This window comes from Anarhichas minor, unplaced genomic scaffold, assembly GCF_050575085.1.
Source record: "Anarhichas minor isolate MPS153535 unplaced genomic scaffold, ASM5057508v1 ptg000018l, whole genome shotgun sequence".
In the NCBI taxonomy this organism is placed as follows: domain Eukaryota; kingdom Metazoa; phylum Chordata; class Actinopteri; order Perciformes; family Anarhichadidae; genus Anarhichas; species Anarhichas minor.
In genome coordinates this window covers 11,735,815-11,757,865 of record NW_027466464.1, presented here as the reverse complement: position 1 = coordinate 11,757,865, position 22,051 = coordinate 11,735,815, and the positions used below count along the sequence as shown (strand labels likewise).

Genomic DNA, 22,051 nt, shown 5'->3' with positions numbered 1-22,051 from the left:
GACATTTATTTTTGCTAACACGATGTGAAATAATAATGACTTTTCCTCAGTCATGCTCTTGCAAAGCTCTGAGCTGAATCTCTGCCAGTGATTATGGCCTGCCTATCAACTTCTCACACAGCTTCTTGGCTCTCACCAAAATGTCTTAATCTACCCTTGGCAGCCAGAAACTATTATCCGACTAAAAGTGTGAGCATCCCCATTTCAGAAGCATGAACCATATTTTTCCGTTGCTTTGTCTAAAGTCGTTCACTGCTCTGCCACAAACAATATTAAGATCAGCTTTCTCCTTGAGGATCTTCTTAGATTTAAAACAAATCCAGGAACAGAACAAATTATCCTCCCAAATATCTCTTGAGGTCAAGAGGAAATCCTGTGTATGAACTTTTCCCTTGTGAAATGCTCCCAACTACGAGGTTCCCGGTCTTATTAGCAGAGCTAGAGAAAGAGAACGTTGCCTCTTGGATGTATCTGTTGTTCTTCGGCCTATTCCATGCAAAGTTCCTACATGGGTGCATGATGAGAAGGTGTATCACATGCTCTGGTAGAGCTGTGTGAGAGAGGTCTGCATGTCCAACATTCATTTTGGCAAAGCAATCTGCAGGTTCAAAGGCAAGCCATCTCATATCAAGATGTTGAAATTACTCTTTCAATGCAGAGGGGAGAACCATTTGGATCTTAGCTCATATCTGTCTGTTGCAGTCTGATTCTAGAGTGACAAATGCCTTCATACATATGTATGTGTGTGGCTGGTTCATGGAGAAATGAATGAAAGGGACAGGTTTGTTCAATAGACCACAGAGAGAGAGGATGGGAGAGAAATTGCACTGATTGAATGATAGTTTTAAGAGGGAGCTTAAAAAAGAGATGGAAATACATGTAGGCATATAGGGAAATAGAGGATAATGTTTTAGTGCAATGCTAAATTGGTGGAGTTTCCCTTTAATAACTGTCTGTAGTGTAGCTATTGAAATACAAGTGTGAGCGAGCAACATTTGGAATAGTCATCCTTATCATTCTATAATTGGTATGAATCTAAATAGTTAATGCTTTATTATAGTTATTCCTAATTTTGCTGCACACCTCCACAGAACTCCTATAAGACCTCACAAAGGTCCCCGGACCCTTCTTTTACAATCAATGCTTTAGACAATAATTGTATGACTGGTAATATTCAATTGCCCTATTCATCTAACTTGAGTGTTTGTTCCAGCAAAATTACACATTTATCTGATGGAAAAACAAAATAGATCCCATTTAAACTTCATCATCCTATTACTATAATCACTTTGCCATACAAAAATGAACTGTATTCAGTAACTATCAAAATCTCCCCAGGGGTATTTTTGCTCGACATAGCCCATGTTCGCTCATGGTTCATCGGGTCCTAATGTGTGCACAGGCATCGTGTAGAAATGATCTGAAGTCATTCATATTCTGTAAGAGGCAGCAAAGAGAAACCAGGGAAAAACAAGTCACAGAAAGAAAAAAATGAAAGTTTATTTGTTTTTATACTTACCAACACTTTGAAATTAAAACCTATGTAATTACTCACAACTAATATAGATCTGCACATAGCAAATAAATCAATCGAAAATAGTTACGATGTTCTATCACTTTTTTCCCCCAAACTGCAATACACACAAACAAAAGCTGAAAAAAAACATGTCTAGTCATTCTTTTTTTCCTGCTGTTGCTGCCACATGGAAAGTGGATTTAAAAAAAGTGTTTTAAATAAGCTACACAGTTCTCCTGTATCTATACTAATAATAACTGAATAAATAATTGCACATTGCACCCTATTATTGCATTAGTTGCAGTTTGTTTCAAAGTTGTAGTATACTCAGGCATATACACAAATGTAAATACAGGTTTCAAACACTGAGTAACACATGAATATCGATGTTATTGAAATCACACTGCCATAGCAACCAAATTCATATCACACAAGATCTTTGTCAAATGCACGCGCCAACTGTGCTAATTAGCATTAGTAATGCTTGTTTTTCAATGTTTTTAATGCTTACAAAATGTGTACCAATTTAAGTAAAACATTTCAATGGTACACATGCACTGATAACAGTTGTGTAAAAGCCATAATACCCTTGAGGATGTTCTTTACGGTCACAGTACTGTTGGGAAAGAATGCCCTCTTAGGTATTAGCTAACTGTTCTAAAAAGCAAGTTTGCCCAAAAACATAATTTAATTGTATTCATTTGACAAACATTCCCATTGAAGTACAAGCTATGACAACTCAAAATAAAAAGAAACACAAATTCATAATTTCAATGCTAGCACTACTACTTGAGTTCACATCAAAATGTAAGAATTATTGCAGAATAATCATTGACTATGCATGGTTCAGTATAGCAATACAGCATTTGGCCATTTACATAATCACATTTATGTCATCCAAGCGCTTAAGACCCAAAGTTACAGGAAAGATTGACCTATTGGCAAATATGTTGATTCAATTTCTTGCAGAGCGTTAAATGACATGATTGATATCATTCTCATCACTGTACTCTTAATATGAAGCTACTGTTAGCAGCTGGGTAATTTAGCTTAGCATAAAGACTTGAAACGGAGGAAACAGCTAGCCTTGCTCTGTTCAAAGTTAACAAAATCTGCCTACCAGCTGTGTTTTTTTAATTTGTATAAACTAAAGTGTAAAAACAACAAATCGATGTAAATGGTCGGTTATGAGCCGCACTGTTTCCTGATCCGGACTACTAACTAACTGGAGTCTCTTCAAGCTGGTTGCTTGAAGTCAAGAATGTTACTTATTTCATTATAGTTTAAGCCCTCTGAGTTCTATTTGCTTTCTTTGCTAAATATGAGGCAAAAACCAGTGGACGGTTAACTTAGCTTAGCGTGAAGATGGAAGAAAAAGTAAATTAACTTAATTTGTGAACTTTAGGTGCTGGTAAATGGAATTCTTATCTGACAAGAAATCGAAAAAGCATATTTCCCGAGATATCAAACATTTCCCTAAAGCTCAGCATATGGCGAGCAATAAAACAGAAGTAGTGGTATGTATAAAGAAATTGAGACACCGGAAATGCAGAATGATGCTGTGTTGGACAGTAGATAATGTGATTCGACAATAACATTCAACAGCTGTATTATGTCAAAACTTAATTGAGCTCAGCTGATCGGAAATGAGACAACTCAAGCTGTCCAATCGTATTTAGAGCATCCTCATCAGTAAAACACGTGAGGGATGGTTGAAATACTGAACCATACCAAATATCATCCACACCTCCCTCTCAAATTAAATACAATACGACAAAACTAACTTAGCTTAAGTTTCATGATCAACAACCAAAAAGTCATATGTGCATCACCACACCATAAATAAATACATGCTGGTTTTTACTGAAAACCAGTGACAAAGGAAATGTCATCCAACCTGTCCTTTTTCAAATAAAAACAATTAAGTTGCTGACATAGTCATGACAATAAAAAGACATTCAAACCTAAAGCGTCAAATCAATCTTATGACAACAAAAAGACGAGATGAACAATCTTGAAAAAGAGACTGAGTGGTCACGTCCGCCCAGGCCCTGTGAGTTCCCCCCAATGAACCCCTGAACATTCCGTGGCCCAAAAAATACCATTTGGCTTTGTCCAAACGTTCAGGCCTCTTTGCCGTGACGAGTCGGCTTCTTTCCCATGTTTTTCGCTTTCTCAAAAGCTTTCTCAAAGACCTCAACATTTTTCCAATACAAGGGAAGGAAGCCGAACGGTTTGGACGCAACACTTGGCTTTTAAGTCCAACTAATTCCTCACACATCAGAGGCAGTCCAGAGTAAAGTGTTGAATAGTCTATTGCATGAGCGCCGCGTAGTTGACTAATGTGCTAAATCACAAAAGTCCTTGTACAAAACAAATACAGTATAATAAGAAGAAGTTAGTAAACAATCATTTTAATTTTCAGTTAGTGTTTTAGCCACCAATTGCCATTCATGCATCTAAATACTAATAATCGGTTTTGATAGAAGGAGGCTATTTTGGAAAGTTTTCTCATTTGGGCAGGAAGTAGGACTAGACGTGAATGGCCAAAAATGTTGAAAATTCTTTTGGAAAAGAACGGGAGCACAAAGATATAATACTAACATTTGAAGGAACACATACACTGAACAGGTTTACTGAAATGCACAACGACACGACATTGAACACATGCAATATAAGCAATAATGTAAATATAGGAAATCAACACGAGAAGGGAGGCTCTAGGAGTGATACCATTGGCTTAAAAGGGTCATGTGATGCAGCAAAGAGTCATGGGTAGAGATTGGATTTGTAAGTAGACAAAGATGCAAATTAGGACAAAAGCTGAACAGTCCAATTTTTTTTTTTTTTCAAAATATATTATCAAAATTGAATACTTTGGCTACATCCCACCACACACTCTGCCGATAGCATCACTGCGCAGCTGTAATATGCAAATAACTACGTTCTACAAAAATTCTGAATCTTTTACAAGTTTATACTTTTAATGATGTTCTATGACGCAGCACTGACAGAAAGAAAGAGAAAGCAATAGATAGAGAGAAAAGATTAACACAAGTTGTTCCTAATAAACATTCAACATGCTTTAACAGAAAACTAATCAATAGAGAATTCCTTTTTGTAATTCTTATTTTTTTCTATTTAATTTGGCTCTCTGAAATAAAAATGATCGCCCAACCCTCCCTGACTTATAAACAACTTTGAACCAGGGCAGGAAGGTGGTCACGGTTTTCGGAGAGCCAGAGCCAGAGTCCGAAGGGCTTCATCAGGGTTGTCTGCGGTAGTCTGTCATTGGAAAGGGCCAAACGGAGGAGCCAGTCAGGGATCTCAGGATGTGGTCATGGAAGTTGGGTCGTTCCACATGGCCGCCACGTCTCTGAACCTGTAGGGGGATCATTGGGAAGTAAGCGATTAACGTCAAATTTTCCTAATAAAACAGCCTGCATTTATCCCCCAGTAGTTTTTGTATTGTTTCTTTCAGTTGTTTGCATGTCTACATCTGTACAACTTTTTTCTCTTGACCGTTCCTTTTGACTTCTTCACTCCAGACTTTACAAACTGTTCTCATTCCCAATTCATCCTAAACGGACGCTTGTTCAGAATACCTTGGTGTCACTTTTTGGCACATCGTGTACGCCTTGGTGTCACTTAGGTTAAAAGTGTAGTTGGGTATGTTCATTACGATACTTCAGTTACGTAGCCTACTTTACATACAAATGTACCTTGTGGCATGAGTAGCGGTCTCCTGAGTGAAAGTCCTGGGTTTGTTCACTTTCAGAGCAGTTACTCCGAGCATCTGATAACTATGGGTTGGATGGGTGTACATTGAAGCCCGGTAGGTCTCGTACAGATGCCTCGTGCATTGGTATCAGACGCCGAGGGCCAAGACATAAATTGGCTATTTGACGCTTTTTGAAATGAGATCAGGCTGGTCTTGAACAGCCATTGAGTTCTGACCTTGCATTGATGAGGTACTGGGCCAGGCTGATGTTGGCGGGGGACCCTGTGATGGTGATCTGGCGCTCCGATGACCCTTCCATGGCATTAGCAATTTTGATCTGTGCCCCAGACATCTGACGGATCTCGTTGATTTTGGTTCCCTGACGTCCGATTATGCAGCCTATTAGCTGGGAAGAAAATGGGGATGGGACTTAGGATGGCTAGAACCATGAAAGATACTGTGACGCTATATTCGACTGGATTCACTATGTGTATACGAGCCAGTCAAAGTCAGCCTTTCAGCTATAACTTTAACATTTCTTACTTTGGTCAAACAAGTCTTTTCCATTAAGGACATTCATTTTATGAAGATGACTGCCTTTGGCTGTACTTTATCTCTGCTGTGGAGCAGGAGCTCTCAATAGTCGCAGCTGATCTGCTGTCAGATTGTATCGCTGGAAGCTTCAACAGGAAGCCACGTTAAAAGATAATAAACCAGAGTTTTTTGACGTCGTGCTCCAACGACATTTGTGAATTTGTGTTGTGATGGCAGTAAAATTCTGATCACTGTCATGCTTTGTTTGTGTTTCATGCAGCTATTTCTGGATTCATCTTTCTAATCTCTATAAATGGACTTAAGAAGGAGTTGGTATATAATCACAATGTCACATTGACCTTAATGAGTTTTCTGAAAAGTTTGCTGCCAAGATGTTTTAAAAGAAGTGGTTTACTTTAAGGTACGGTGGCAGAGACAAATTGACAAAGGGGCCACAAATGATCAAAACTGCTGAATAAGTGTGACAGTTTTTATTCAATACTGTCGACAATGTTATCTTTAAATACTTGTGGTGCTGGAGGCAAAATGAACCCCGTTTTCATTTAAGAAATGGATGACCTGTCATTTTGGGCAAAGGTGGTGTTATCAGTCAGGGAAAATGAAAAGTATAAAGGATTGTTACACATCCTGATAAATGTACTCACATCATTGGGAATGGTGAGTTCATGAGTACTGGCCTGGTTACTGGCATCCAGACCTGCTGCTGAACACAGGAGGCACACAGAAAGAGAGGGAAGGAAGAGGACATAAAATAGAGTTTGGCACACTGGAGTTCTGGAGTTTTTTTTTTTATTCCCTGGCTTGTGACCAGTAGCATTTCTGTGTCACTGGAAAGTCTGGCTCAGCCTTGAGCAGAGCCTGCATTCACTCTATAAAACTCCTATCACCTAACAAGTTGAATTCTACTTTCTAAAAGGGGGAAAAAAACAATCTGAGGCAGTTGCAACATTCAAAATAGGATACTAAGGGAACACCAAAGAACAAAAGAAACCTCAACATCAACAAGAGCAGACCACCAGCAGGCCATGTCAAAGATGACAGTGCACCACAGAGACCATTAGGAGAATGACGAGAAGAAGAAAAAGAGTAAGGACAGAGACAGGAAAAGAAGAGAGAAAAAAAGGAGGTAGAGAATGTGTTTTGTCTCTACAGGTAAAAACGAGAGAAGGAGCTTTGGTAAAGAGGGTCGTAGTGTAGGTGGGTACGTACCGGGGAAGGCAGGGGTGGTCTGTCCGAGGGGGGTAAAGGGGGTTTGCTGCATAGCCAACTGGTGGAGCTTGCTCAACTGCTGGGGGGGGAGGAGGAGGTCAGCAGAGCTATGAGGTCATCGTTAAAATACACACTCGCGAACACACACACCCAGACCGACACGCATACAAACACACAGGTCTGTCTGAAACGCTACAAGAGTAGAGAGAGGATCTGAGGAGAAGTAACAACACAGACACGTGAAGGACAAAGACCAAGACAGAGAGAGAAGAGGCTCATAGAGGACTTGGCCTGAGACTGGGGGGAGCTGCAAGGATATCTTAAAAACTCCGTCTCTCGTTTTTTTTAAAGGAGAATCTTCGTCTCCTGGGCGAGAGTTCTTTTTTTCATTTGAAACTTATTTATAATACGTCAAAAGCAAATGTTAATTCATAATGCAGTTTCATTGCATGGAAACCAAACAGTCTGCACCCTCACCAGCTGATAACCAATGTACTGTATATATAGAATTGAATAAAGAAATTGCATTGGACATGCTGGACACACAAACTCTTTTTGTTCCAAGTATTACTCCCACTGCGGCCTCGTTCCATGTGGAGCAATCCAAAGCTAGACAGGCCTGCTAAACTGTGATTGGACAATCAATGTTTGTGGGAGGAGTTAAGTGAGTTGTCAAATTGCCCATGTGACCACATTGTTTGGTTTAGGATATAGTGAGCATTGCTTTTTTGCTGTCAGCTTCGACTCATTTCAGGTATTTTGAAGACACTGAAATGAAATTCTTCATCGTAAAGATGTTTTGTCACATTATGACGGAGTTGATAACTGAGTTTTAAATACGATGAAAGGGCAACTCCATCTTCTTCAACGCGCTACCAAGCAGCCTTCTATGACTGCTTCAGTTCAATCACTGTTATTCCGGTTTTGATTTTAATTGAAATGCTTTTTGTCAACTGACAGTCTTGAATGTCAGAACGTCTTCGAACGCGGCAACAAAGATAACTTTTCAAATTGGCCCAAATTCCACCTGCGTTACTATTGGGCTGTAACATTCAGATTACCAGTTTAAAGCAGGTTCCAGTTGGTCGTTATATCCTATTGAATTAAAGTGAAACACCAGCCACCAGACCAAGCCCCATGAGGTTTAATGGCAAACAAAGGCCAGGTCAGAATAGTTAGAAGAAATAGGAATTACATATCAGAAAAAAAGAGCTGTATTAATATTAACAGTTAATATTAATATGGGTAGAGAAGAAGAGAGTAAAGAGAGAAATGTGGATGCAGTGAGACAGAATTATGGAGAGAGTGCAGTGTTGACTGCCTCATGGGGTTACACTCACATCTGGATGAGGGATGGCGTACTGTCCTTGAATGGTATAAGCCTGCAAACATGAGGAGAAGAGCTTATTATCTCGTTATGTCATCGAAACAGTCCCACATAAATACTCGGGTCATGTGATTTGCATATGACAAACTAAAACTATACAACAAAAGACTAAATAAGAAAACAATTGACATTTCTACAACACAAGTACTCTACAGACTCATTTTCTTATCTTTTAAGCTGTATTTTTAGCCATATTACAAGAAAGTCATGCACTATAGACTCCCTGTCATGTGCTCCTACTGTTCATCAATCAGATCCAGTTGAACTAAATCAATAAGGGACAACTCAGACAGTGGGGAAGTGACAGGGAGGGAGTGGAGCGGCCCTGAGAGGATAATGGGACTTGACCTATTGGATGTGAGCTTTATAAGGGCCACAGAGGTCAGAACTGAGCTACATTTTATTTTATTTATTGTCCGAGACAGCAACCAGGGCTGTAACCACAGAAAATAACATGTTAAGTCTCTGCAGAGTTCAGTAGAGTGGAAATATAGTCATGCAGACATGTAGGTGAAAAAACAAGTCTTCCAGATTAAGGTATTGTTTTGCTTTCTTAAAAATGTCCTCTGTAGAAATTTGAATGAAATTTAAAAAATTCAAATACTGGCTAGCTTTCCTGTTGATTGATGAGAATACTTATGATCATTTATATATTCCTAACAAGAAGCATGCTAAAGGTAGTCAAATAAAGCGCTGAAGTAATTGATCAACCAATCATTAATTAGTTGGTTATCAAGTCATTTATCAACAAAAACATCAAGACTTCTCTGCAGCCTGTTAATTGAATTTTTTTAAGAGTCTTCTTACTCTTTGTGGACCATAAGATTAATTGATTAATAACATAATCCAGATATGCATTGATGAAAGTAATAATTTGTAGCTGCCCGGAGGATTGTAGTGGATGTGAGATGTTCTTTACTGGTAGCATTTACAACTGTCTCTATCTTTCATGAATATTAGCCTCAGTGTTGTGTTGTTTGTCCTCATCTCCTGTCATTCACATCCAGTCCACTAGTTGTCCCTCTAGTGTTCCTTCCTTTGTAGATCACCTGATTTAGCCTGCTTCCTTTTAGCTTGTGTTTAGCTGTTGCTCTCCTGCCTGGGTCACTTTTGATTTTCTTGCTTTGCAAGTTTTTACCTCAACATGAGCAGATGTTTGTCTGCCAACGGATGTGTTAGTCCAGCTCTGCAGCCAAAATCGAGATTGGTTCTGTCCTGGTAAGTTAACTAGTTCAATATCAGAGTTAAAGTGATTTTGTTATTTTGATTGTTTGTAGTGATTTTCTATATTCTGACTTGATTCAAGTTTACTATTTAGTGAGTCAAAAGTTTTTCTGCTCTGTCCATTTAGAATCATCATGGAGTCTCCTTCACCGCCTCTGTTCTCATCAATTAATGGGTAAGTTGTCCAGTTTCATTTAACCCAGTTCTGGTTTGAGTGGCTGCAGGTGATGGGCGACAGTGAGGGCACATTAAACAGTGATGGTTTCATGCTTGTCTGGGGGGTCCGCGGGGGTGGGGGCCAGTGAGGGAGGGAGGGAGGAAAAGTGAATAAAACCTGGTGAGACACTAACAGGCAGTGGCTGGTGCTGCAGTAAGAGGCTGAGGTTGGCTGTGGACGCCCCCAGTGGGTCTGCTCTTACCTGGCCACCTGAAAAAATGACAGGGGTGGAGGCAGGCTTGGGGCGGTAGGGGATGGTGGCACCTTTCGGTGGGGACTGAGGAGAGCAAAGGAGGAGAGAGTGGGGGGAAGAAGGGGTGAGATGTGAAGAGAGTGTTAGAACAGAAAGAAAGAGAGAACCATAGAGGGGCGGTGCCTTTAGGGAAGACATCCTGTGACACAAAAGTGCTCTTCACTGCGTGTTCATGCTGACATCAAATGTCCAAATCGTGGTTCAGTGCACAACTAAACTTGGATTTACCTGGAACATCACTTTCAACTGGATAATGATGACTCTACTGTTCATACTGTGTTTTAAAATATCTTTAAAAAGTCCACATTCTGGAGACTTACAGTCCTGTCACATATCTCCTAGTATCCATGGCTGGTGCCATCATGAAGGCCCAATGGAGAACTGGCTGTGCAGATAGTTCACATTAATGGTGCAAGAAAAAGAGAGACAACTACAAAGTGTGGAGCCTTTTGATTAAAGCATTATGACTTATTATGGTTTGACATGTACCTATAGGACTGTATTGCTAGTTTCTGCTTTATTTGTAGTTGGGGAAAAATGTGCTTTCCAGATTACCAAATCAAGATGTCAGAACACCAAAAAAAAACAATCAAATGCATCATTTAGGAAATTATATTAGCAACAGATATCACAGAAATGTATATATTTTTATTAGAGAGCACCTGATGCAGCAGATCTAACGTCTAGCTGTGTTCAAGTTATATTCCTTCCTAGTATATAGTTGCCGTGTTCATTGTAAGTGGAGGAGTCCACCATCCACATGGACAGGTACTTAACAGGAAATGATGCAGAATGTAATCTTGTGCTTTTTGCTCGTGGCATGAATTAAATGAAAGTGAGTTTATTTGGCTGAAATCTTAACTAATCCTAACTGTAGGCAAACTACTACATCTTCCACATCAGGCATTTTAATCCAAACATACTGTATGTTCCTTCATTTCCCCTCCTCCCTTCTGTACCTCAAGCATCACCACACATATCTGTTTGACACACTGGATGATGGCTTCTGGGGCCCCTGAGATCGTCACTGCTCTCTCAGTGGAGTTGGGGAGCATGTCACCTGCAACCTGGACCTGAGCTCCTGTGGACTAAAGGTAAGAAGAACAGTTATTCAATCTGAATTTGTTTTAGGAAATAGGCACAAAGCATATGGGCAAGATTTAAAGTTTATATGAACGATGACTATAATATCTCATGGCTGCACCAATTCAAAATAAGTATTCTGGTTAGTTTAATCCCTCTAAAATCTGGTAATATCTCAATTCGTATGGTATTTGAGATCATTAGTATAGATTTGAGACTCTACCTCTCTCATTTCTTTGATTTTGGAGCCTCCTTTGCCGATGAGTGAGCCACACTGGCTGGCCGGGACAACAAGCCTCAGGGTCACAGGGGGTTTACTGGTGGCTGGACTGTTGCTCATAGAGTTGATTATATCCTGAGGGCAGGAAAGACCAGGTGTTATCAGACGAACGCATTTGTTACTGGATCGGAAGTGGTGGCTTTGGAGAAATCCACCTTCATGCATGTTTTCTGCATTGGTAGAGAAAACTCTCGCTTGGATGTGTTTGTAGAGTGTAGTTCTGCTGCTTTAAACTTATTATGTTATAAACAATTTATCATATGTTTTATATACTGCTTCTAAATGATAACTGGGGGGGATTAAGTACAGTTCAGTATGTGAACTTCTGAACTTTACTTGTATTTATATATTTTTCCTCTTCCAAACTGGCATAAATGCACTCGTTCCTAGCACAGGTTCACTCACGTGTAGTGTTTCGGAGACTCTCTGGTTTAGTGTGCTGATTCGGCACCCAAATCAAAACACAGTACTGGCCCACTTTCAAAGGGTGCTGCAAGGTTAGATCAGCACATTTCTGTCCTACATATCGGGCCAGCCTGCTTTGTATTCCATTTAGGGACGAGTCAGTACAGACAATGAAGCATACTGGTGGTGGGATGTAACTAAGTACTGGTACTTGAGTACTGCACTTAAGAGCAAATCTGAGGTACTTGTACTGTACTTGAGTATTTTCTTTTCATGCAACTTTCTACTTGTACTTTCATTTTAAGAATGTAAAACATCTCATAATTCCATCTTCTAAAATGTGAGGATTTCTTTCTTTTCTTGTTAAACCAACTATCACAATAAAAAGCTGCTTTTACATGAATGCATGAATAATATTATTAATCTAATTATGAAATACATTTTTTTGATTACTTTTACAGTGTATTTGTACTTTTACTGAAGTAAAGTATCTGCATACGTCCTCACCACTGCAGCATCTCCGGTGCCATTGACTCTGTATAATATGGTATTTTGTGGTGTTTATATGATGAATGTTATACCTCCTCAAACTTGTAGGCTATCATGGCAAAGGCCTTGAAAATAGCATCTGTTGGCCCGGTGATGGTGACTATCCGCTCAGGGCAATTCCCCTCTGAGATGTTGATGCGGGCTCCACTCTACAGGACAAAAAACACATCATTATGAGAGGAAAAACACAGTGTGTCAAAAATATTTGCAGAAAAGTTCTACTTACGTCTTCACGCATTTTCTTCACCGTTTCTCCTTTCTGGAGGTAAAGAAAAGGACACATTATGATGTATTTCCCACAGGCGTTATGATGCTTTACATGGTCTGCTTGTTGTGTCTGTGATAAATACCTTTCCTATGATGCTTCCAACCTCCTGCAGAAACACAAACAAACAATGTTGGGTGTATTTGTGCCACAGGGAGCTTTGAAACAATCTATTTTCTGATAATTGGAAAGAAAAGCAAGAAAAATAAAGTCACAGAAGAGCCGAGACCCTCTTTTGTGTTTTTGTACCTTGCCGTGCATCAGCAGCCTGATGGTGAGGGTCACATTCAGTCCACCTTCTGATTGGACCTTGATGGGCTCCATGTCGGGATTGGATGTGAAGGAAGGGGCGTGGTCACGTGAGAGAGGAGTTCAAGGGCCAAATGCGAGTGTGATGGTGGAGTCAGCCAACCGGTCACCTGCCAGAGAGGAAAGATACAGACACACCTGCTGAGATTAGATGCTGTTTTATTTTACTTTTAGTTCGTACTCTCTTACTTTCTGACTTCCCTCCTCTTGTCTCTGTCATCAGCCCAAAGCTTATTGGTTTATATTGATGTGAGGAAGTAAAACTTTAGAAATCAGCCACAAACATTGTGTTTCACTTTTTAAAAAGAGTCTTTAATTTCCTAAAACAGCTGGTCACTGTAGTTTTTAGAAAATGTAACTCAAACAGTAAGAACTCTGTTTCGTTTGGGACTATTTTCATGAGCGGAGTAGTCCACATTTGGTGCTCTAGTGAGTATTTGGGGCGCTGTATGTGGGATTTAATCAAAATAAACTAAAATATACAGAATATCTTCAAACGTATCCTTTTAAGTTGAGTTTTAAAGAGTGCTAAAATCTAGTTTCGGGGACTTTATTACTTGTGTGCTTATGTGTTGCATATTTCTCATATTACCAGACGGCCAACACAGGGCCTTCGATCTGTAAAACTGCACAGAAAGAGAGAGGAGAATGGGTTAACTGGGGCCCAGCATCTGATTTTTATTCCTGGGGGTAAAAAGACAATACTCTTTTCAATCTCTGTTACAAACCACTAGACCGTCTCTTTGCTACAAAATAGTTTACAATGAAAGCCATTGAAATGTAGGTCAGCATATGTATCTTCAGCCATCAAACAGTAAGCGCCATATTTATTTTTATCAAGCCCATTGCAGCTGAACCCATCTAATTCTGGCTGACGAGTGATGTAATGAGTCAAGCAAGACTTCAGTATGCAGAGCGACCACAAGAGGGCGCTGCGGTCCTGACGGTGGATCTGTCATTCACCGCAGTCAGGGCTGGTGTATTTTAATCTGGTGCACATTTGAGGCCACATTTGAAACTTGTTTTGTGAATAAGTCACTCAGAAATGTCTTGATCTGGCATTTATATTATGAGATTTCAGATGGTTGTTAATGGCTCTAAATGATGACAAAAATAACTACATTTAAATGATTGCTACTATATTTGAAAAAATGATCCTCTTATTAGAAGGGGAAACGCATTTAGAGTGTAAGACTGCAATGAAGTCAGTTTTTAAGCTGAAATAATGATTGTAGATGATGAGCTTAACTTCTCAAATGATAAAAAAAATGAATATAAATGAATGAATTAATGGAATACGATCAATTATACCAGGTAGATTCTGAGGGCACAGAGACGGGTGAAAATGAGAATTGAAATTTATTTATTTGAGAGATTTCCTATTTTTATTCTGTACCAAGTAAATAAAGATGCAGGGCGTCAAGTAATACAAGAATATGTTAAAACATAGTGATGATTTAGCTCTATTTCACACCATGAACCTTCACATCTAATGCGATAGTTTGCTTCATCTTTATGATAAAACATTCGGAGAGAAACCGAACTAAATATGAGATGAATCATATTTTTTGTAGTCTGCTGAAAGCGAATATGCGAAAAAGAAAAGCTGCTGTAGCAGCTGACCTTGACTGAAGAGACGGATAATGTCACCATCTGCCAATCAGAGGCATTGTTGCTATGTGGAAATGGAAATGATTTTTTTTCTTTCCCTCCCTCCCCTCTCTCTAATTAGCTGATTAAGTCTCGACGAAAGGAAATGAGGATAATTAGAATCAGTCAAACAAAATCCATGAAATGATCGGACCGATAGTCCAATCATTTCATGGATTGTGAAAAGGTCGATGTTCCAGTCGTTGACTCTTCCGTCATCGTGTTCACCAACACAATGAGTCTAATTTAACATACTGCTCTAAATGCTGCTCAGGTTCTGTAAACACATCTATCTTCATAGATGGGTGGCTCTGCACTGTGTCGGCCTATAGGGGCAGGAAATGCTCTTATTCTATATAAAACAAGATCCCTAACATGCTGAGCATTGAAGATTATTTCAGTACTTAAAGCTAAAGGACAACACACAACACAAGTTTAGGAGTATTTTTCTTTTTTACAGAGAAGTCATGTTTTATTCTCTTGTATTAGTCTTATGAACCGTGCAGAAAAAGCTCTAAGCTTCAGTAAAGTAAGTTTTACTTAAATGTAAATGCAGCTACAACTATAAAAATTATCTTCATTAATTCATCATTTATCTTCTCTAAAAGAGAGTCGTGCTTTTGTCTATACGTTATTTCACAATGCAATCACTCGTTTTGTGTGACAAACAGTCCAAACTCAAAGTTATTCAGTTCATGATGATTTAAAACGGAGAGAAGCAGCAGATCCTCGTTGCTGCAGCCAGAGAATGATTTATTGGAAGAATGAATTGATTATCAGAAGAGTTGCTGATTAATTCTCAGTCAAGTGTATAGTAAGTAAAGTAGGAAGTTTACGGAGGACGTCTGTGTATTGTTGACTGGTTGACCATACAGACCCACATAATGATAGCACGGTAGTAATAGCACCAGCATAGATTACATGTAGATCACTCGCATAATAAACTCACAGATAAACAATCAGTTAACAAGGACATTTAAAATGACCTTATTGTTGAAACTAAAGGCAAGAAAACATCCAAATATTCATATTTAAGAGGATGGAAACTCAACATTTCTGTCAAAAGTAGGAGCCCTGCCTTTCATCATCGAATTCACTTTTTAATTATAGTAACATAATTTAATTTATATATCATGTATTTGTGTGTATAAATAATAAAACCATAGTTTGAATACCTTGAGCTGTTCAATAATGATATTTTTAGTGATTAGCACTAAATATTTGTACAGTTTTATAGTTGTATTTTGGGTTCCTGGCAGCTTTATACTTAAACTGTCAAGTGAAGACAGACTTCAGGCAGGCGAAGTCAGACTTCTAGCTGAGGTTGTGCTGAAGAAGGATATCATGCATGTGGAGTTAGGGTTAGGCCGTCATTCTAAGATTATTGTAAATTGTTCAAGTGTTTTATGGATTAAAATAAACCCACAGATGTGTTAAGGCATTTTTTTGCAGGAGTATGGTATGCCATCAACCACAGGCTCCAGAAATCATTCCCCCTCTAATCTACGCTGAGAGCTGAGGGATGTGTTGGTTGGAGGCCAGGGGAGGTCCGAGAGATAAGGACAGGGATTCTGTTGCCAGCTGTCTCTCCAATCTCCCAGAGGAGACCAGATTACATAAAAAGCCTTAATCCGGGTTTAAGACCCAAGCCAGCGGTGTCGGTCCTCTCCAGGGGCGGGATGGGAGGGGGTGAGGGCGTGGGGGACAGAAAAAACTCCAAGATTTACGAAAGGATTCAAGCGTCGTTGATGATGGATGACGCAGTACTCATCCCCTTTCAAGGCTACAAATTGAGGTTCTGGAAAGAACAGATGAAGATTTCTTTTTCACAGTTAATGACTATATAACATTTTATACATGCTGTCTCATATTTTAGGAACACTGAGGCCTGTACCTACTTCCTTCACCTGCTCTTGCACAGTAATGAAAAACAAATGTCTTCAAAGAGCCTCCTTCCCTGTGATTTAAACACAAACTCTGCTGTAGATTTAGGTCAACAAGAACGAGATGAATGAGGTCAGCGTTAAGAGCTGTGTTTGAATAGTTGTGCTCCCAGACTGTATTTTGCTCATACATCCTGTAGCATAATAGAATTGGGTCAAGGCCCCGTGAATCATTTGCCCCAATGGGCTAAAACCTCCCAGCAATTCTGTTTTATTTTTATTGTAAGGCACACATTTCTTGCAGCATTTTAAAGCAACCATCATTCCCCTAAAAGCTCATATTTCTACTAAATGTGTGGCCACTTCTGATCATTGCAAACATGCTGCACATGCATTGGTTTAGTAATTTACCTCCCCTTTGTTAATCAGACAGGAAGTTGGAGAAACACAGAGAGGGATGGCAGGGAATTTTTCATGACATCTGATGGGGAAAGTGGGTCATGCTCGGTGTTGCAGTGCTGCTAGCCTCCTCCTCTATGGCGGCTATTGAATTAATCACGCTTTACGCTCGGCTGGACAATGCAGAGCACAAAATGGCTCCCCCCCTCGCCTCCCATCTCTCCCTGAGTCCGCTCAGCGCTCTCCACAGAAAAAAAGACTTGTGCATTGCTCTTGAAGAACTTAAATCTAATGTCTCCTCTCTTTTGATCTCTTTGTGCTCTTAACAATGAGGAGATGCTGTTTTGTGCAGAGGCACTGATGTGTAATTGATGCAAAACCACTCAAAGCAAAGTTAAGGGGAGATATTTGGCCGGTGAAAGTGCATTTTGAAGATGCTTTGGAGGAAAGTGCTAGAATAACTGATGGTTATTAAACACTGACGCTGCTATTCAAACTATATCGGTGTTTTAAAGGCATAAAAACTATTGGGGATTATCTGCCTCTTTATTCTGTTGGCTTTGAGAGGCAGGCATTGCTTCAGATATGGAGGAATCTCATTACAGCACTCACTGCATATACAACTAGAAGCCCCTCTTATTCTTACACTCCAGGCCGAGAGTCGCTGCACAGCTAAGTGACCATCAACTTGCTTTGGCCCCTTTTGCCATGATCCACTTCACTCTGTCCGAAAGTGTTTTAAGACGTGAAAAAAACTCTGGTGTTTATCTCAAAATACACAAAGACAAAATGTTAAAGACTTTTTTCTCTTATAGCTTTGAATCACCTTTCTTTGGTAAGAATTCCTGGCCAATGAATTCAGTTTAAAGTCATTTTTATAGATCTTAGATGTTTATAAATTAATCTAGCACCTCGCATAAAGGTACACAATGTAGAATAATCAATTCAAAAGTGGTTTCTCTTTGCATTTTAAGAGATGAATGATGGAAGGAGTCACTGTTACAAACTCTACCATGTATTTTGGGACATTTGTAAATATGTTTACTGCTCAGATTTCTTTGTATTTGTAATTTTAAATCGACTAAGATCCTCATCAGAGTAAATTTAGACAATCATATGTCACTAAAATGACCCACTGAAACACCAAAAAGCAACGATATAAGATTTGAAGGAAAAAAAACCCGATGAATTCCAAATCCTGTGCATGTTTAAAACTGATTTTATAGAGTTGTATGGCATGTTTTCACATCATCATGTTGCCATACAATCCGTTATGCTATCAATAGAATAGCTGAAAGAGAGAGACATCTGAAATCCTGTAGGGAAAATCATTAAATGGACGGCCGTCGGTCTAATCTAGGCCAAAGCCGCTGTCATCTGTTCCGTCCTAATCCACATATCTACAGATATGTCATTATGTTTTGATATAAAACCCTCCATGACTACACCAGAGCCTGAGCTGAAGCTGTGAGGCCAAGCTTTCACAAAATGAATCTGCAGTGGAAGACCAATATTTTGCATATTGAACAATATATTGTACATGAGTCTTGTCTCTGTTTGGATTAATAGATAAACAGTGTATTGCAAAGGAAAATGAAAAATGGCTTTTGAGCCTATTTGTCTCAATTTAAAAATGTTGACGTATGGCATTTTATGCAAATTATCGGGGAGTCTTTCTTAAAGTAAAATCACTAAATTTGGCATTTAAATTCTTCATGGTCAAAGTTCTCGTTTGTGATGTTTTGCATTTGGAGGAAGTTCGGGGATTCAGTTGCCCTTAAAACCAGTCTCCCAAACTAGGTTTATCTATTTATGCTGTTAAAGAATGCATTGACCTTTTAACAGCTATATTTTTAAGGATTGTTTATGTACTGTAAATAAACAGCTGCAATCATTTAAAGCAAAGTTAAATTAAAATGTTGAGGTTAACTCTTATGTAAGAAGCCTTTTCTGCAGGAGGTCAAGTTTGAAAAAGTTATTCAGTTAAGGATGGTGACTGAGAAAGTTTTGGTTAAATGCAAGGCTATTTTCATGGTTAACTGTGAACAAATAACCTAATAAAGATAATTCACTTCTGCTTCTATGAAGGTTTTCTTTATATTTGCAATTCCAGTCTTTGTTAGAGAGCTTTTTAAATCTTCATGGTTTCTCTTCAAATGTTCTAAACAATAAAAACCTGCATATAAATGTGGAAGGCTCTAGTGGATTAAGCACTGTATCTTCTGCATGTTGTCCAATGCTAACATATGGTAAAAATAATATTTTACAGTGTTATCATATTGTAAATCCTCTTGTAGGTATTGCTGTTATTAATTTTAGCATTTCACGGTTAGAGAGTAACGGAACAGAAGACTTGAAGCAATGCAGTCAGCCAGGAAAGTAAACATCTGGAGCAAAAAATAACTTGTAATGAAGCCAATATGTTTGACCCACGACCGGGGAGATCTCCGCATGTACATGTTTGTGCTCCAATTAAGTGTGAACAAAAGGAAAATTAGCGTGCATGTAGGGCAGCAGAGGGGGAGCACAGAGGGTGACCTCGTTGATCCATATGTTTTCACGAGATCTGTTCAAAGCATCTCATTTCTGCATGAAGGAACTTCTCACTTTCAGGTCTCTTTCAACTCGTTTGGAGGTGCAAACCTCTTGGAGACAAAGTGTTTGGCAGGGAAAGCAAGAGGGATGAGGACTTTAAGGAGCAGGAGAAAAAAAGCATGATAAATAATTGGTGGCATTGGTCGCTCCTGTCAGAAATGGTAACTGTAGGCAGATTGAGGAGTGGAGTTACACTAAGTCCTGAGGATCTGGCCCTCAGTTTACTGGTATATGAGCAGCTCTTGTCTCGTCTGGTGCAGGCTTTTGTTGTATGCGGTGCGGTGTTGTGCTGCGGAGTGGGGGGGGGGCGTCTACCCCATCGGCCTTCCTATACGCCGCTATGACAGTGCTCTCAAGAGCTGTCAGCCCACATCAGCAGCCCAGCATCCTGATAGCTCAGCCTAAATCACAATCAAAACTGGCCACCACATCCTCACCATAAACAGAAAAATCAGAGAATGCAACGACCAGCAAAGACACGGGGACCAACTATCACCAAGTAGCTTCAAAAGTACCTCTAGGGTGCTACGTGTAGGCTTGAAATAGTCCCGGGATGGGGGGGTTCCAGTGAGTCGGCGTTGGCGGCGGCACAGTGTAAAGGGCTTTACAATGCAGGCACCCCATGTTGTGCTGTGAACGCGGTGCGACGAACTGAGCGTTAAGTCGGCCATTTTAGATTTGCCACAATTTGTAATGTGAGATCACTGCTTGTCACAAAGTCATGGCTTCCATACGCAACGCTTTTGCCGAGCAGTCATGCAGAACGGGTCCAAAGCACGTCCCGTTTTCTATGGTAGTCATTCCTACCAAACCCCTTTTCAGTCATTGCTCTAATTTAGTATCGTCGCCTACAGAAGGACCGTAGATTTGTGAGCACACCAAACTGTCACTGCTTTTTACCCAAACAAAGGAGTTATTCATCGGTGTATTTCGAGTCGAACGCAGCGTTTGAGGTAATGGCAAATGACATTTTTGGTCTATGACTGGCGAAGAATAAGGCTATCCGCAGCGCTAATATCAGAGTGATGATAATTGGAATAATGATCATGGGGGAGGGGGACTGATGTATCAATTCCACGTACCATCACGTTATCAACCCTATTGTGAGAAAGGTCAGTCCAGCTTCATAGTTAGCAATAGATAAACTGCAGATTTTCCAGTTGTCCTTCATTTTTTTTATGTTTCATTCAGGGCTAATTCTTAAACAATAAAATCGCTCATGCTTGAATCAATGATGAATACCCAAACAATCATGATCAAGATAACCCCGAAAGCAAAATCGACTGACCATGAAATTGACTATTCTCTGGGGAAAACCAAAATATTTAGTAGTTGCCTTATTTGGGCGCGCTGGGGATAACTTCGGCAAATGCTAACTTGATCTACTTCAAATAACCAGATTAGATAACGAGTCAATAAGTCGTACTGTGTCACAGCTCATTATGCGGATAATGATTATTCTTGACTGTGGGTAAGTTATCAAGTTAATTAATTATTGAACGGCATTACCGGGCTCAGCATGGATCAGTATTTCATGCAAGTTTTCAACAGTTTGATGCTTGTAGAAGTCCAGAAACAATGTGTTCTAAAAAAAAAATTTAAATACATTTTACATTTCAATACTAGCATTACATGGAAGAAATACACCCCGTGACCTAAAATTTACCAAAATGATTCTTCACAAGAGCCTTAAAAAGAGAGTTTACCTTTATGTAGCGCAGGATGCAGTAGATGACGACCACTTTCAGCGTTGCAAGATTAAAAATCGCAAAGGGAAAATTATTTTTTTTCCCCTCTTCCTTTCGGTCTGCCCAGGACAAACCGTGCCACCCTATTGGTCTGTACCACAGGGTCACATGAGCGACCAGAGGAACACGTGACCGTTCTCGAAATTATATGACGAAATTAAACCGACTGGCATCCTCAATGAGCACAGTTTTTGTTGCTCCGGTGCGATACTCTGTTTGCCATACTGTTTGGTGTCAAGTGTAAATAGGCCGTATGATGTGGCGTAATCTGGGTGACCAACACCCACCGCCCTGTCGGCCCCCCTTTCCTCAGCTGCAACAAAAGGGGGGCATGCCTAGTGAGGCACGAGGGCATCGTGGGGGCACGTCTGGGTATAAGGTGGTCTGAATCAGTGTAGCCTCCAGGGCGCTCGTCTATCCCAGGGGAGGGTCGAGCACCCCTGAAATCCACCATCGTCCTTGTCATTGTCGATAACAATCGACACAAAAGTAACCCAGCTACGTCTTCAGATAATCTTAGATTCAAAATACACTGACGTTATGTGCCGTCTCACTCAGGACAGTTGAGGAACTTTTTGATGCAGCCAAACCCCTCAAAGAAGTAGAGGTCAAACCAAACACACGCACAAACATTTATACATGCACGAAACCCCAACAGTGCACCAACAGTCTACGGTGGCATGCATATCCTGCCCGGCCTCCCTGCTCCTCTGCTTTTTAATCTGCTGCTATCTGTGAGTGTGTATGTGCAGAATTACAGAGCTTTGGAGGCATCCCATCCAGATTTTCCAATCCAGCTCAAA

General features: G+C 39.9%; 1 protein-coding gene across 3 annotated transcripts; it reads right to left on the bottom strand.

The window, feature by feature from the left end:
- Positions 1–4,843: 4,843 nt before the first annotated feature.
- On the bottom strand, positions 4,844–12,988 carry LOC142952773 (poly(rC)-binding protein 3-like). Of its 3 annotated transcripts, none has more exons than XM_076094709.1 (12): positions 12,914–12,988; positions 12,750–12,773; positions 12,626–12,658; positions 12,432–12,548; positions 11,389–11,520; positions 11,042–11,170; positions 9,963–10,106; positions 8,342–8,383; positions 7,002–7,080; positions 6,437–6,489; positions 5,474–5,643; positions 4,844–4,898 (listed from the first exon to the last, which is right to left on the bottom strand). In XM_076094709.1, the coding sequence occupies exons 1-12, from the start codon at positions 12,986–12,988 to the stop codon at positions 4,844–4,846; spliced, it is 1,053 nt and encodes a 350-aa protein (XP_075950824.1). The 3 variants fall into 3 exon arrangements, with proteins under 3 accessions (XP_075950824.1, XP_075950825.1, XP_075950826.1); XM_076094710.1 differs by having other exon boundaries at positions 7,002–7,077; XM_076094711.1 differs by having other exon boundaries at positions 10,032–10,106.
- Positions 12,989–22,051: the final 9,063 nt, after the last annotated feature.